The sequence below is a fragment of the Amphiprion ocellaris genome, chromosome 15 (assembly GCF_022539595.1).
Source record: "Amphiprion ocellaris isolate individual 3 ecotype Okinawa chromosome 15, ASM2253959v1, whole genome shotgun sequence".
Classification (NCBI taxonomy): Eukaryota; Metazoa; Chordata; class Actinopteri; family Pomacentridae; genus Amphiprion; species Amphiprion ocellaris.
The window spans coordinates 2768359-2783164 of NC_072780.1; the positions used below are offsets into that span (position 1 = coordinate 2768359).

At 37.8% G+C, this 14806-nt stretch overlaps 1 protein-coding gene across 2 annotated transcripts; it reads left to right on the forward strand.

Moving 5' to 3' along the window:
* Nucleotides 1-1066: 1066 nt before the first annotated feature.
* On the forward strand, nucleotides 1067-14226 carry neu1 (neuraminidase 1). 2 transcript variants are annotated; one of them, XM_023279869.3, is made up of 7 exons: nucleotides 1067-1285; nucleotides 2872-3061; nucleotides 5012-5274; nucleotides 7515-7697; nucleotides 11275-11494; nucleotides 12560-12795; nucleotides 12899-14226. In XM_023279869.3, exons 1-6 carry the CDS (start codon nucleotides 1205-1207, stop codon nucleotides 12778-12780), a joined length of 1158 nt encoding a protein of 385 aa, XP_023135637.1. In that variant the 5' UTR covers nucleotides 1067-1204; the 3' UTR covers nucleotides 12781-12795; nucleotides 12899-14226. The 2 variants fall into 2 exon arrangements, with proteins under 2 accessions (XP_023135637.1, XP_023135630.1); XM_023279862.3 differs by having other exon boundaries at nucleotides 12560-14226.
* The last annotated feature ends 580 nt before the right edge of the window (nucleotides 14227-14806 follow it).

The window sequence follows — 14806 nt, forward strand, 5'->3', positions numbered from 1 at the left end:
TGCACAGGGAGAACATGCAAACTCCATGCAGAAAGATCCCGGGAAAGCCGGGACGCGAACCAGGGATCTTCTAGCTGCAAGGCGAAAGTGCTAACCACTACACCACTGTGCAGCCCAAGTTTCCACATAACACTTTAATTATCATGCTGTACTATGAGAATCTGATATGAAATATCACATCTGAAGCCTATAAATATTCTGAAGTACGTATCTTACACTGAGATCTCCGCCTTTACCACATCACTGGGAGTATTCTGTTCAAACATCCACGACAATCAACAACACTGAGCAGAATAAAGCTTTATAATACATTTAAACACACTCGTACCGTGAAGCACTTAAAGGATCGAACGAGATATTTCCGTTAGTTGAGTTTTAGCTTTGCTTTTTGATCATTTCTGCTGTTGTTGAAGATTCTGTCAAACCCACATCCAGTGATTGATCCCTTTAATACTGTGTTCTCCGCATTACTCTGCGCTGAAATACTGCCGTGGCTGCTGTTTGAGTTGTTTTTGGGATGTTCTGCCCCAGTGTGGATAAAAGCAGTAAGTGCACCCAACCTGCTGTAGGTTTTTATTATTAGGAACATGATCTGCGAATAAAGTGCATAAATAAAGAAGTATTTAGATCCTTTACTAAAATAGAAGTACAAGTACAACAATGTCAAAGCACTTCATTCCAAGTAAAACATCTTCATAAGTATTAGCAGCAGAACATAGTTAAAGTATTAAAGTGAAAATGTTGGTCACTGACTGGTGGAAATACATGAAAAATCATAGAATCATTCAGTTGTTGAGAAATGTCCCGATATAAGATTGAATTCAATTTATTATTTTTATTATGATTTGTGCTCATTTTTATAGCTTTATGTGCACATATATATATATATATATACACAGATTTTATATTTATATATAATATATACATGTTACATGTATATTGTTTATTATTTTTGCAATTTTTTTTCCTCTGGGTTTTACAGGGTTAATGTAAAAGCGACACTTCAGTCTTTTATTTTGGTGGGCCGGTGGTCATGTGACCTCCTTCCGTGGTCATATGACTCCATCGTCACTGTTTCGGTTCTCAGAGATGAGGAGGAGCTGAAGGCAGCAGTTTTTCGGGTGTTTCTCGGCTTGTCGGAGTGTTTGTGGACTTGTTTCTCCTCGGCTGTGTCTGTGGATGTGTCGGAGCGAAGTTTTCTAACATGGAGGCGGAGAAGAAGCTGCTGCTGGCCGGGCTGTGCTTCCTGCTGTCCGCCGCCTCTCCCGGTGCTTCTTCCGCCCAGGTACGGGAATTCCTTACCGGACAGGTCTGACGTTATAACGGCGGAGTGGAGGTCTGCAGGAGGAGCAGGGGATGTTTTAGTTAAAAATGTTTGGATTAGTGGTGTTAAAGTTATAATGTTCACTTTTTAGCCTATTATTTTGTCCAGAGTTTAGACTCAGCTGTGTGTTAGTTATGTGTGTGTTGGTTTTATGTGTGTGTTGGTTTTAGTTTTGTGTGTTGGGTTATCTTTAGGTGTGTTGGTTTGTGTGTGTTTATCTCTGTCTTGTGATGAGCTTTGGTTAAAGTCTGTAGATCAGTTTGCTGAATTGACTTTCACCTGACTTTAACCCTGTAAAACCCTCTGTTGCAACTTGTTCTTAAATTATTGGTTTTTAGGATTTATATTTAAATAAATACATATTAATATAAATAATAAAGATATATTATTTTGATATATATATATATATATATATATATATATATATATATATATACATATGTTTTTTTTTCATTTTTCTAATTATTAGTTTTTGTGATTTATATCCAAATAAATATATATTAATATACATATATATTATTTTTGCTATTTTTTACAGAATATATATATTTTAAATTTTTTATATATATAAAATAAAAACTAATAATTTAATATATATATAATTATTAATTTTTATTATATGTGTGTGTGTGTTATTTTTGCTTTTTTTATATTTGGGTTTTACAGGGTTAACTAGTGGTTATATTTACCTCTACATGAAGTCAATTATACAGATTTACCAACAAATTAGAGCATTAGAGTTAATAATACACATTAATAGTATGAACTGGTCAAATTTACCTCACTAATTTCAATATTAAGGTTTAGAATATTACAGTGTAGAAGTTTATCTGGTTAATTTATTGATTAAGACCCTGCAAAAGTATTTCTTATCTACTTTGACCAATGTATTTTGATTATTATGATTTTGATTATATATTGTGTATATATAAAATACAAATGTATCTGACTAACTTAAATACCGAGTTAAAGACCGTAAAGAATATATTGTAGAAATATATGTAATCCCAAAATATTATATATCGTAATTACCTGACTAAATCAAATATTAAGATTAAGACCCCACAATCATATTAATTATGCAGATTTACCATGCTAATTTAAATATTGGTGTTCAGAGTCTACAATATTGTTAATATAATAATAATGATGATAACTTTATTTTTATATAGCACCCTTAAGAACAGTGTTCACTAAGTGCTTTATATTTAAAACATGAACACAGACGAACAAGATATAGGAGACAAATCAGAGCAATCAGTTAAAATAAATAGTAAAAATGAAAATAAATTTAATGAATAATTAGCTACATTCGCAATAAACAAAAAATAAACAGGACATAATACAGAATAAAACACTAAAACTAATTAAAGATAAACGAAAAGTAAAAATTAAAGCAAGTCTGTAAAAGTGGGTTTTCAGAAGCTAATAAATGCTTACTGTTAGTGAAATAAAACCGCTTTCAGTTGGTCTTGCCCTGATTCATTTAAAGAGAAAGAGGAAGACTCATGTTCAGTCATTCAGCCTCGCTCGTCCTCTCCGTCCAGATCGACCCTCTGGTGTACGAGGAGCAGCTGCTGTGGGTCAGCGGATCTCAGGGCAACATCAACACCTACAGGATCCCGCTGATCACCTTCACCCCCAAGGGAAGCCTGCTGGCCTTCTCCGAAGCCAGGAAGTCGTCGTCCAGCGACATCGGAGCAAAGTTCTTTGCAATGAGGCGATCCACAGACAAAGGCAGGAGCAGAGAAAACACACATAGAGGAGATAACAGTCAGAAGATAGTCAGATTACACACATTTAGGAGAGTTTTCTTGTTTCTGAAAGAACAAGAATGAATTTATATTATCGACAGTATCAGGGAAGATGCTGCCGTAATTCAGTTTTCATCTTAACCTTTCTGTTGTCCTGATTTAACAAAAATATTGTTTCCTTGTCTGAAAAAAATCCAAAAATTCTGCAAAAAAATTCCCTAAATTTCTGAAAATTTGCAAAACCGTCAGGAAGAAAATTCCAATAATTCCTTAAAAGTTTTATTTAAAAAAAAAAACATTTTTTTTTTTAAATTTAAAAAATCCCCCAAATTTTGCAAGAAAATTCTTGGTGATATTTTCAAAAAATGAGAAAATCTTCCAAAAAATCCTAAAAATATCTAAAGTGATTCCGTATATATCAGTAAAACTTCTAATATTTTCATTAAAAACATTCATAAGAAGAAACATTTTTAACATTTCCTTTTTTCCACAAAAAAAGTTCAAAGATTTCCCAAAATTGTTGAAAATGTGGACATCAGAAGTTTCACTGTGAAAATATTTTTTTTCCCCACATTTTCAAACTTTAAAACGGGTCAATTTTGACCCACAGGACGACACGAGTTAATTATAAGGAATTTAATAAAAAAGTAATCATGAAGTAGGTCCTGATAGAGCTCTAAATTAAATGTATTAGTGCTAATGTGTTTATCACAGCATCAAATTGCATACGCTACCGATCAAAAAGCTAAAGACCAGTTGAAAAATTGCAAGAAATTGCATTTTGTACTGTGTATGTGCATCCACACACACACTCTTTGGAAACACTGTTCTGACATCTTTTATAGGGTCATCTATGTAGTCAAAGTGACCTTTGGTAGAAGAAATACCCTCACATACCATCCAGATTCTCAAAGGTTAAGTGCAAATGCAGCAGCTTTTATAGTGAACAGACAGTCAGAAATTCCTTTTCACTAGTCAGTGTACATAGATGTAAATGTAATCCTGTCATCAGTTTATGTACAATAAAAGAACCACTGAGTTCTTCTTGCCTAAACCCAAAACTACTGTAGGAGTGTAAACATATCTTCAAGGTCTGTCAAGGTTACTTTACTAACAGAAATGGTTCCACAGCAGCAAAGACACATGGACATAAAACAAACTCGCACATAACTAGAAAAGCACTCAGAGAGATTTGTAGTAGGATCGCAGTTGTGATCATCAGCAGACAGCTGATGTAGTGTTCACTTGTTGTCATGGTTACAGTGATACTGTGCCATTGTACTATTTCGCAATGATACAGAAATCTTTAACAAATCCACACTAAAAGCTGCATCACTGCCAAAATCTAATGAGGTGTCATTTATGACCTCCCCTGAAAATTTCATCCAAATCCGTTGGTCCATTTTTGAGTAAAGTTGCTAACAGACAGACATACGCCGATTGTCACATAACTCCACCACGTTCCTTTGTGGAGTAAAAAAATTTATTTTAGAGGAAAGAAAACTGGAGGTTGTGTAGAGAAACAACAGGACTGTTCAACTGGACTTGATTCTTGAAGACGTCATCTGGGATGAGAGGTGGAACGTCTTCAAGAACCTACAAGAGAAGTCCACTGGACTGGGTTCTTGTGGTCCTTGTGTCTCTTCTGACCTTCCCTGAAAATTTCATCCAAATCCATTAGTCCGTTTTTGAGTAATGTTGCGCACAGACGGAATAACAGACGGACAAATGTACTCTGATCGTCACTTAACTCCGCCACGTTCCTTGGCGGAGTAAAAAATAATAAACTAGGACCTCATGATTGATTTTACTTTCAGATTATATACATAAAGCAGAGTTTTCTTTATATTTTACTACCTGAGTGTTAAACAAAACCCTTGAATCAGAGACAGGAAGGAAACGGTTTTATTGACCTCCTCTACCGTTCCTCCAGGAGCCACCTGGTCCCCGACTGTCTTCTTCCTGGACGACGACACGGCGCCGGATGGCAATAACCTGGGCTCAGTGGTGGTGGACGAGGAGACGGGGTCGGTGATTCTGATCTACACCATCTGCTTCCACCTTTACCACTGCGGCACGTCCAGCACCATGATGGTGGAGAGTCGGGACGACGGCCTCAGCTGGAGCCCACCCAGAAACCTCTCGGTCCAGCTCGGGGTCAAGAACTTCGCTCCTGGGCCAGGCACTGGCCTCCAGGTGAGGAGAGCGGTGTAACAGTAAGATGGAAAAAGCCTGTAGTCTATGAGCTAATATTTAAGCTAAATTACTTCCATGCTGCAGTGGTTTCATGGTGATTACAAGCTACCAACAGGTTAATCAGTCACATCTCAAACCAGTGACTACAGGCGTTAAAGTGAGGCGTTAAACGCAGATTAGAAGTGATGTTGCTTCCTGTAGAGTTGTTATGATCAGGGCTTGTAAAAACCCTCAGTATACTTGTATAAATATGCTTCAGTGAGTGTTACTTACTAATGCATTTTTAAAATAGTTTAATCTTTTTTTTTAACTTGTATTTTGGATTAAAGTGTATTTTGTGGCCTTAAAAGTCCCCAAATTAAGAAGTGAAAACTGGCCTAGTTCTAGTTTCAAGTTCATAAAGACAGCAGTCAGTATAAACATACATCAGTTTGACTGAATAATGTAAAGACTGAATGGATCATTACTTCCTTAAAATGGACTTAAAACCCACTGTTACAAAAATACAACATCAGTGTTATTTTTTTATATTATTTTCTATTTTATATATATATATATATATATATATATATATATATATAAATAAATAAATTTTTTTTCTATATTTGGGTTTATAATAATAATTATTATTATAAAAATAATAATAATTATTATTATTATTGTGATTATTATTATTATTATTTATATTTTTAGTTTTATTTAATTTTATTTTTATTGCTAATTTTTTTCTAGGTTTGGGTTCATATATATTTTTGTTTTTATTTAATTTTATTTATTCTTGTGGTATATGCACAGTATGTGTGTGTGTGTGTGTGTGTGTGTGTGTGTGTGTGTGTGTGTGTGTGTGTGTGTGTGTGTGTGTGTGTGTGTGTGTGTGTGTGTGTGTGTGTGTGTGTGTGTGTGTGTGTGTGTGTGTGTGTGTATATATATATATATATATATATATATATATATACTTTTGTTGTTGTTTTTGGTTTTGTTTTATTTTATTCCTATTGCTCTTTTTTTCTAGATTAGGGTTTATATATTATTATTATTATTATTATTATTATTATTATTATTATTATTATTATTATTATTATTATTATTATTATTATTATTATTATTATTATTATTATTGCTATTATGGTTATGTATATTTTATTTAGTTTTATTTTTATTGCTCTTTTTTTTCTAAATTTGGTCTTACAGGGTTAATCACAGTAAATCATGATGTTACTCACCTCAGTCAGGTTGCTTTGGTAGCAGCTTTGTTGAATTTTGATGGCCAGATTTGATTATTTTGAGGCCAAATAATCTGCACCTGTTCGGCAGACACACGTGTTTTATAAAGTATAAAGAAGCGACAAAATATGTAGAGCTCAAGCAAACTGTGTCCACAAAGAGGAACAACTGCCACAAACTGAAACTCACCAACAGGTGGAAAGTCTCTTAGTGTCTTAAAAGAAAATGATGACGGATTTGGATGTAGATTTTGTTTAGTATTCCTGTATTAAGCTGCTTCGTGTCGCTGCGTTTCAGAGGGAATTATTGTGCTTTTTACTTTATTACTACTAGTAGTTTGCAAACCCACAAAATGTAGTAGTAGTTAGAATCAAAATGCCTTGTTTTTGTCATCAAAATTCATATTTATTATCCAGACAGACTCAGTTCACCTCTTTCTGAAGATCAAAAATGTCCAGAATAAACAGTTAAACAGAAATAAAAAGCTGCAAGTCTCCTCTTGAGTCAGTGACCCCTTATACTCATCACTCACGGCTTCATTAAATTCTGTTTTAAGTTACTCAGAACAGACCAGTTCCACTCGGTCGTCACAGGAGTTCACATAAATTACCCAAACATAACAGAAAGCGTCTCCTTCACTGCATTTATCACACAGATATACAGAAATTACTGCAAATTAAAGCCTCTGCATGTCCACTCTGGTTGATTAGAGCTTGAGGAGGAGGATCAATGTTGATATTTTGGGAATTGGGTTGTTCTCCCTACATTCTATGTACTAATGAGATAATAACAGGAGAATCTCAACATACCTGCATCTTCCACACGTGGTCAGTGATTTTAGTTCTTTGTCATCTCTCATTTCTCATCATCTTTCTGCTGCGGCCCGTCAAAGTGGTAAAAAATGTTCTCTAAAACAGCTAGAGATCGTCTTGTGAATTCATCACTGCTGTAAAGATACGATTATAAGAGAATTACTTTCAGCATCTATCTGTTTGGTGTCCATTTGTGTGTTACAGAAGCGCTACAATCCAGCAAAAGGACGGCTGGTGGTTTGTGGTCACGGCACGCTGGAAGGTGATGGAGTTTTCTGCATCCTGAGCGATGACCACGGACGTAACTGGTACAACGGCGCAGCCCTGAAAAGCATCCCGTACAACCAGCCGAAGAAACCTCTGGACTTCAATCCCGATGAATGCCAGGTAGGCAACTGTTTGATGATCACGGCTGCTCACTGTAGCACACTGGAGAGGAGTTAGCTTCTGTCATTCTTCAGTAGTGACTAAAAGGAATACTTCAAATGAGGGCTGAATTATACGTGATAAAAAGTCACGACATGAGTCACGATTTTAGTGGAAATGGGAGTTTCTTTTAAACTGGAACCAATCTAAAAATTATGAAATCATTTCTGTAGTCTGTTGGAAAAAAACCCCAAAAACAACAGGCATGTTCCTGTACAGCCAAACTTAGAGCTGTGTCCTCATGCTCGGCACAAAGTCAGACTTGTTCCCAGTGGGTGTTGGACTCCTCCAGGGCTGCCCCTTGTCTCCCATCCTGTTTGTGGTCTTCATAGACAGGATCTCAGGGTGAGGAGGGCGTCCAGTTTGGGGACCTCAGGATTGCATCTCTGCTTTTTGCAGATGATGTGGTTCTGTTGGTTCCTCAGACCTTCAGCAGCACTGGAGCAGTTTATGGCCGAGTGTGAAGCGGCGGGGATGAGGATCAGAACCTCCAAGTCTGAGGCCATGGTTCTCATGGCAATTTCTTTCCCAAGCAAAGGAGTTCAAGTATCTCGAGATCTTGTTCACGAAGGATAGGAAAATGGAGCGAGAGATGGACAGGAGGATTGGTGCAGCGTCAGCAGTAATCTGGGCATTGTATCGAACCGTTGTGGTGAAAAGGGAGCTGAGCCGTAAGGAGATTTACCATCCATCTACGTTCCAACCCTCAGTCATGTGCTCTGGGTAGTGACCGAAAGAACAAGATCGCGGATACAGGCGGCTGAAATAATCTTCCTCTGTAGGGTGGCTGGGCTCAGAATTAGAGATAGGGTGAGAAACTCAGACATCCAGAGGGAGCTTGGAGTAGAGAAGCTGCTCCTTCACGTTTGTACATTCCAATCATCACCTCTGGTCATGAACTCTGGGTACTGATCACCTATAGGGTGCTTGGACTGCTCGATTGTGTCAAAAGGACCCAGTTGAGGTGGTTTGGACATCTGATTCGGATGCCTCCAGGGACACTTCCTTTGGAGGTTTTCCGAACATGTCCGCCTGTGAGGAGACCCCGGGGTAGACCCAGAACTTGCTGGAGTGATTATAAATCTCATCTGACCTGGGAACACCGTGGGATCCCCCAGGAAGAGCTGGAAAGATTCGTTGGGGGGAGGAACATCTGGAATGACCTGCTTCATCTGCTGCCTCCACGACCCGACCCCAGATAAGAGGAAGAACATGGATGGATGTTCCTTTACATCTGGAGAACATGATTTGTAGGCACAAAGCTTCATTTATAATGTATGCTGTAACACATTTTTCTTTTTTAGAAAAATATTGCACTTCCAGTAATATTTTGATGTTCTGGTTTGACTGTTCAGCCCTACTTCAAACTAAAGTTACTTTGTTCATTTTGGCATCTTTTGTAGCCATAAATGTCAGGACAAGACATTTATTCCTTAAAATTTAAAATATCTGTAACTCTACACTGAGTGTTTACCACAGCAACAAAGCATCAAAATACCTTGAAAATTTTTTTAAAAATTAGGCCAAACCGATGTCCGACTGGTTGAAGTGTGAACCACATGGGCTAAAATGCTCAGTTTAGCTGATCTTTTGCAGCAACACATTAACTCCCCACATTTCTATCTCCTCTGTGTTGCACAGAGAAGTGCAGTTGTATGCTATCTTGCACCATTGCTACCAGGAAAAGGCAAAACCGCAGTAAATGAATTTAGCAATGCCCTAATAGGTGACGCTATTGAATGACGCCAATCTCTGGAATTGCGTCACCTTAAAAGACAAGCACTCAAAATGTCATTTCATTAAAGCCTCTTAGTCACAGCTGCCAAGACCTTGTTTCAAGGGAATCATTGGATTTGTTGGATTTCTTACTATAATGTAATCTATTATGGTCTTGGTCTTACTAATGTGAAGTGGCCCGACATGACCTATGTTGTAAATTAGTGCTATTTATTTTCATTGAGTTTAATGTAATGTAATTTAATTAAATTTATATGTTATTTTAATTATTATACATGATTTGACAGTTTTAGTGCCTCTGTCCTGCAGCTATTGGCAGACATTTTAGAACTACAAGAATAAATTTGCGTATACACTCTGTTTTTGGCATCATTAGGCAAAAATTCCATAACATCCATCCATCCATCCATCCATTTATCCTTCCATCCATCCATCCATCCATCCATCCATCCATCCATCCAAGCATCCAAGCCATCCAGGCCATCCAAGACGTCCTTCTCCCCAGCATTGTTTTCTATTTCCTGCTGGCAACCCCAAGGTGTTCCCAGGCCAGATGAGATATACAATCCCTCCAGTGGGTTCTGGGTCTACCACAGAACCCCAATCCCATTTCTTAGTGTCTGGAAAACCTCCAAAGGAAGGTGCCCTTGAAGCATCCTAACCTGCTGCTCAAACCACCTCAACTGGCTCCTTTTGATGCCAACGAGGAGTCCAACCACCCCATAGGTGATCAGTACCAAGAGCTCATGACCAAAGATAAGGGTTGGAATGTAGATGGACTGGTAAATCCAGAGTTTTGCTTTTTGATTTAGCTCCCCCTTCACCATGACCGTAATCCATCTGTCCATCTCAAGCTCCATTTTCTCATCACTCGTGAACAATATTCCATGATACTTGAACTCAGGTGTGATGGTATAAAGACAATATAGTCCACAGTGGGAGTGGTACTTGGCAGCTGAATGGGTTAAATGGCGGACTTTCACTCAGGAGAAATGTGTTCTGAGCTGAAGCTGAGATTGAATGTAGTGGGTCTCAAGCAAGCATAAGTTATGGCAACTGGACTAACCTCCAGTTGCCATAACTTATGCTTGCTTGAGACTTATCATGACCTGGATGACTGAGAACATCCACAGATTTAATGTAGTGGGTCTTTTCTCGGTTTTCTGCCCACTGCACTTTGGACAAAAACAAAGGTACAGCACCAGGGAACGTTAGGACGTAGTTTCAGTTTTTAGCAGAAAAGAGGTGGTTTGGATTTGGCTCTTAAAGAATACTAAAAGGCGATTTAGCAATGTGTTTAATTTAGATCACCAGAAACATGACTCCATATGAGAGCTCCGCTGTCTTGAGGGTTCTTCTGCCCTCTAGTGGACAAAAATAAATCATGAAACAATACATTTTTACAGCAGTGATACCAAGATGTCATAATTAATCAAATACCGGTCACTGATCAGGATTTTTCCTGGCTCAGGGTGGACCTTTGATCAGCGCCAAAGTGCATTCCAATATTGGAATTAGACTGATGTTGCAAATTTACTCGACTGTTTTAAAAACTATGTTTAAATTACAGCAATTAATGAGTGTATGTTACCTTATGTGACAGAAATCTTGTCTGTTATGCATTAGTAAATGAACCCCAATTAGCAAAACTTGCTATTTTGAAAGGCACCTAAGACCTCTTCGGGGTTTTATATGCTGGAAAAACAATGCTGATTATTTAATTTCACTCCCTCTTTTACCTCTAATACCGACTGTAATCACAAACTCCTTTTCCTCCATCTCTTTCTTCTTCCTTCTGCAGCCATTCGAGATGAAGGACGGCAGCATCGTGATCAACGTGAGGAACCAGAACAACTACCACTGTCGGTGTCGCGTTGTGTTGCGCAGCCGTGACGGGGGATTGTCTCTGCCCATAGACGATCTGTACTTTGACAACACACTGGTGGATCCTGCAGTGGCAGCTGGAGCTATGCAAAAGGAAGGAGTGCTGTACTTCACAAATCCAGCCAATGAACAACACAGTAAGTAGAGTCATAGTGTCCTCTTTCTCTAACTAGCAATACCAATATAGGTACATTTTACGGCATTACTGAAGGTTTGCTAGCTCTTAACTTAGGAAATACATATTACTGGGTATCATTACTGCATGCATTTTAACGTCACATTTGATTGAAGAGAATTGTTTATATGCACTCATCTGTAATATTAGTCATATTTGTCATGTCTTCATCTGTCAGTTACTTAAAGAGCAACAGACAGGTTGATGACCCAGGTTTCTACCAGGTTTCTCATGTTTCTACCAGGTTTCTCAGGTTTGTACCAGACTTCTACCAGGTTTCTACCATGTTTCTCATGTTTCTACCTGGTTTTTACCAGATTTCTACCAGGTTTCTCAGGTTTCTACCAGGTTTCTATCAGGTTTCTCAGGTTTCTACCAGGTTTCTCAGGTTTCTACCAGGTTTCTCATGTTTCTCAGGGATGTACCAGGTTTCTATTCAATTCAGTTCAATAAAAACAGAGAGAGAGGTGGGACAATTTGACTAACAGAAGTTTACAAGCATTGAAGAGCAGTATTGGCTGTTTAAGTCTTGGGTATTGACAATTACTAGAACAGAAACTAATGCAGATGATTAGCTGGTATCGCTTCAACTTTGTGGTTTTATGGTGTGACATGAAACAGAGAGAGAGGTGGGACAGAGATGACTAACTGAGAAGTTTACAAGCATTGAAGACTTACACTGGACAGTTCACAGCAATTTGAATCTCTGACAGATCTACAATCATTGCTGTCCCCAGAGCAAGTACCAGAACTCCACTGTTTCTCTGGGAACGTAATCCTCCCGTCCATATTTTCCATTACAGATGCAGCAGGGACGTCTCTTCCTGTGGACAAAGCTGGCAGAAAAGGCTAGCGTTGTATCAAGCAAGAGTGCGATATTGATGTCCTGACAGGATGTAGTTTGTAGAATCTGTATGGACGCAATAATTCCAGGCAAAAACACCCTGATGTGATGTAATGTGATACATTTAAGGATGAAATAAATGAATACAAATATGAATAAACTAACTAGCTGTAACCCCCTCAGGAGTGAACCTCACCTTACGCTGGTCGCTGACAAACGGAACTTCATGGGAGAAGAATGCGATCCAGATTTGGGCGGGGCCAAGCGGCTACTCGTCCATGACGACGCTGGACAGCGGCTCTGTAGAGGACCGAAAGTACATCTTTGTCCTCTACGAAAAAGGCCACAAGGACTATGATGAGACCATTTCATTCGTCAAAATTCACCTGTATGGTGGCCAGTAGAGGACAAGCGAGGAGGTAAGAGGAAGGTGCTTCAGAGTGAAAAGCAAAGCGTTCAAAATACAATTATTTAATGGGAGCACCGCTTTTGTTTTGATTTCATCTTTTGATTGTGAACCAGGTTTAAAACCTGAAGGGGAAACAGGAAGAAGTGGTTTCCTCCAAAGACTTTCTCAGGAAAAAAAAGAAGACTTTTTGAACTCACTTCATGATATTGAATAACAGGGAAAAATGAGGCTTGGCACCATGAATGTCCAGCAGTTTGACCTGTGATGAAGCTTTCTAAAGTTAAGTTTTTCTGATTTTATCTTTCGGTTCACCAAAAATCCCACTTTTATTAAGTGTCTGTTTTGCAAACAGGCACAAAATTTAGTATTCTTGGTCTAAGGCGGAAACATGACAAAGCATATTATACTAAAGAAAATAAATATTACTTTATTATTAATATTTTAAGGATCGTATCCTGTCACATGAGTATTAACTGTTTTAAAATTAAAGGTTTCAATTTAAAGTTTTAAACATGAGTGATATCTTTAAGGTTTCATGAAGTTAAAAAAAAAAATTAATGCACATTAATTAGCACCTTTAGCATAGATTCACTCAGCAACCGTTATTTATACTGAAGTGGACCTACTTTAAAATCAGGCGTGGGTCTGTACTTTTAATTATAATGAGGAGTGTTTTTGCCTTTATGTATTCATGCCAACTGAAATCATTTCTGCCTTTGAAAAACAACAGAAATTGTAAAAAAAAAAAAAAAAATAAAAAGTTAATGGCCTTTTTTATGATGATGTACTTGAATATCTTGTTGAGTTTGAGTGGTTTTAGGAAAACAGCGGTAATAATTATCTTAATTACATGCGTGTGACTGATTGATTGTGAAGTGAGTGAAGAGGCTTTTTACTTGTGTAGAATTTATCTTAGTATTTTCTGATCAGCGTGCAGCAGGATCTCTGCTGTCTGTGGAATAAATAAATGATTCCTAACTGCTTTTACTTGTGTTTCTTTGTCAGATGCTTCAGGCAAAGAAATCTCACCATTCTCCTGCACAGTAACTGATTTTTCTTTATTTCTTTTAAAACACGCAGTTAAAACTTTCATTGTCTGTTCATGTGATGGGAGAGAACATTGTTTTATGTCTGTGATAACAAAATAAGGCAAAGTCTTGGAAAGGATCTTCATACATGAACTAACCTATTTTTAATGCGTCTTTCCTCGCGTGTCCGTCGTATAACTTCATTAATAATCGCCCAGTATTTTATTTCATAAATATTAGTTTTAAACTTCTTTCAAAATACAGAAAATCAGTGTGCTGATCGTTCCAGAAAGTAGCCGTTTCCACCTGAGACCATGAAATTCAGATAAGAAAAAGGGAATAATGCAGATTTTACAGTTTGTCTTCCATTCATATCGGTTATGCAAATCAACAAATAAAGAAGTTGAACCATATTCGTACCAACTCTGTGTCTTCTCTCTCCTGCAGTTTGTGCTTCATCCTCTGTTATTTTCTGCAGGTATTTTTGGATTTGGATCTGCCGTTACTGGTCTTTAATCTCTCCTCTTTACCCTCACCCTAGCCGGTCGGGTAGATGACTGCTCTCCCTGAGCCTGGTTCTGCCAATCATTGTCACTGCTGTGCAGCTTATTGGTAATCTTTGGATTTATAGGGTTTTTTATTTATTATTTTTTCGGGTCTTAACCTTAATTAATTACATAAATTTGTTTGCTTATTTGTTAAAGCACACATGATTGTAGTTTGTCAACCTTAATATTTATATTTGTCAGTATTCGTCAATATCGTAGGGTCTTAACTGCAATATTTCATTTACTCAGGTAACTTTAATTCATAAATAATAGTGTAAGGGTGGGCTGCACAGTGGTGTAGTGGTTAGCACTTTCGCCTTGCAGCGAGAAGATCCCTGGTTCGCGTCCCGGCTTTCCCGGGATCTTTCTGCATGGAGTTTGCATGTTCTCCCTGTGCATGCGTGGGTTCTCTCCGGGTACTCCGGCTTCCTCCCACAGTCCAAAA

Coding starts and splice junctions, on each gene's coding strand:
- neu1 (XM_023279862.3), top strand. CDS start 1,205: ATGGAGGCGGAGAAGAAGCTGCTGCTGGCCGGGCTGTGCTTCCTGCTG. Junction 3,062..5,011: donor GAGGCGATCCACAGACAAAG/GCAGGAGCAGAG, acceptor CCGTTCCTCCAG/GAGCCACCTGGTCCCCGACT. Junction 7,698..11,274: donor TCAATCCCGATGAATGCCAG/GTAGGCAACTGT, acceptor TTCCTTCTGCAG/CCATTCGAGATGAAGGACGG.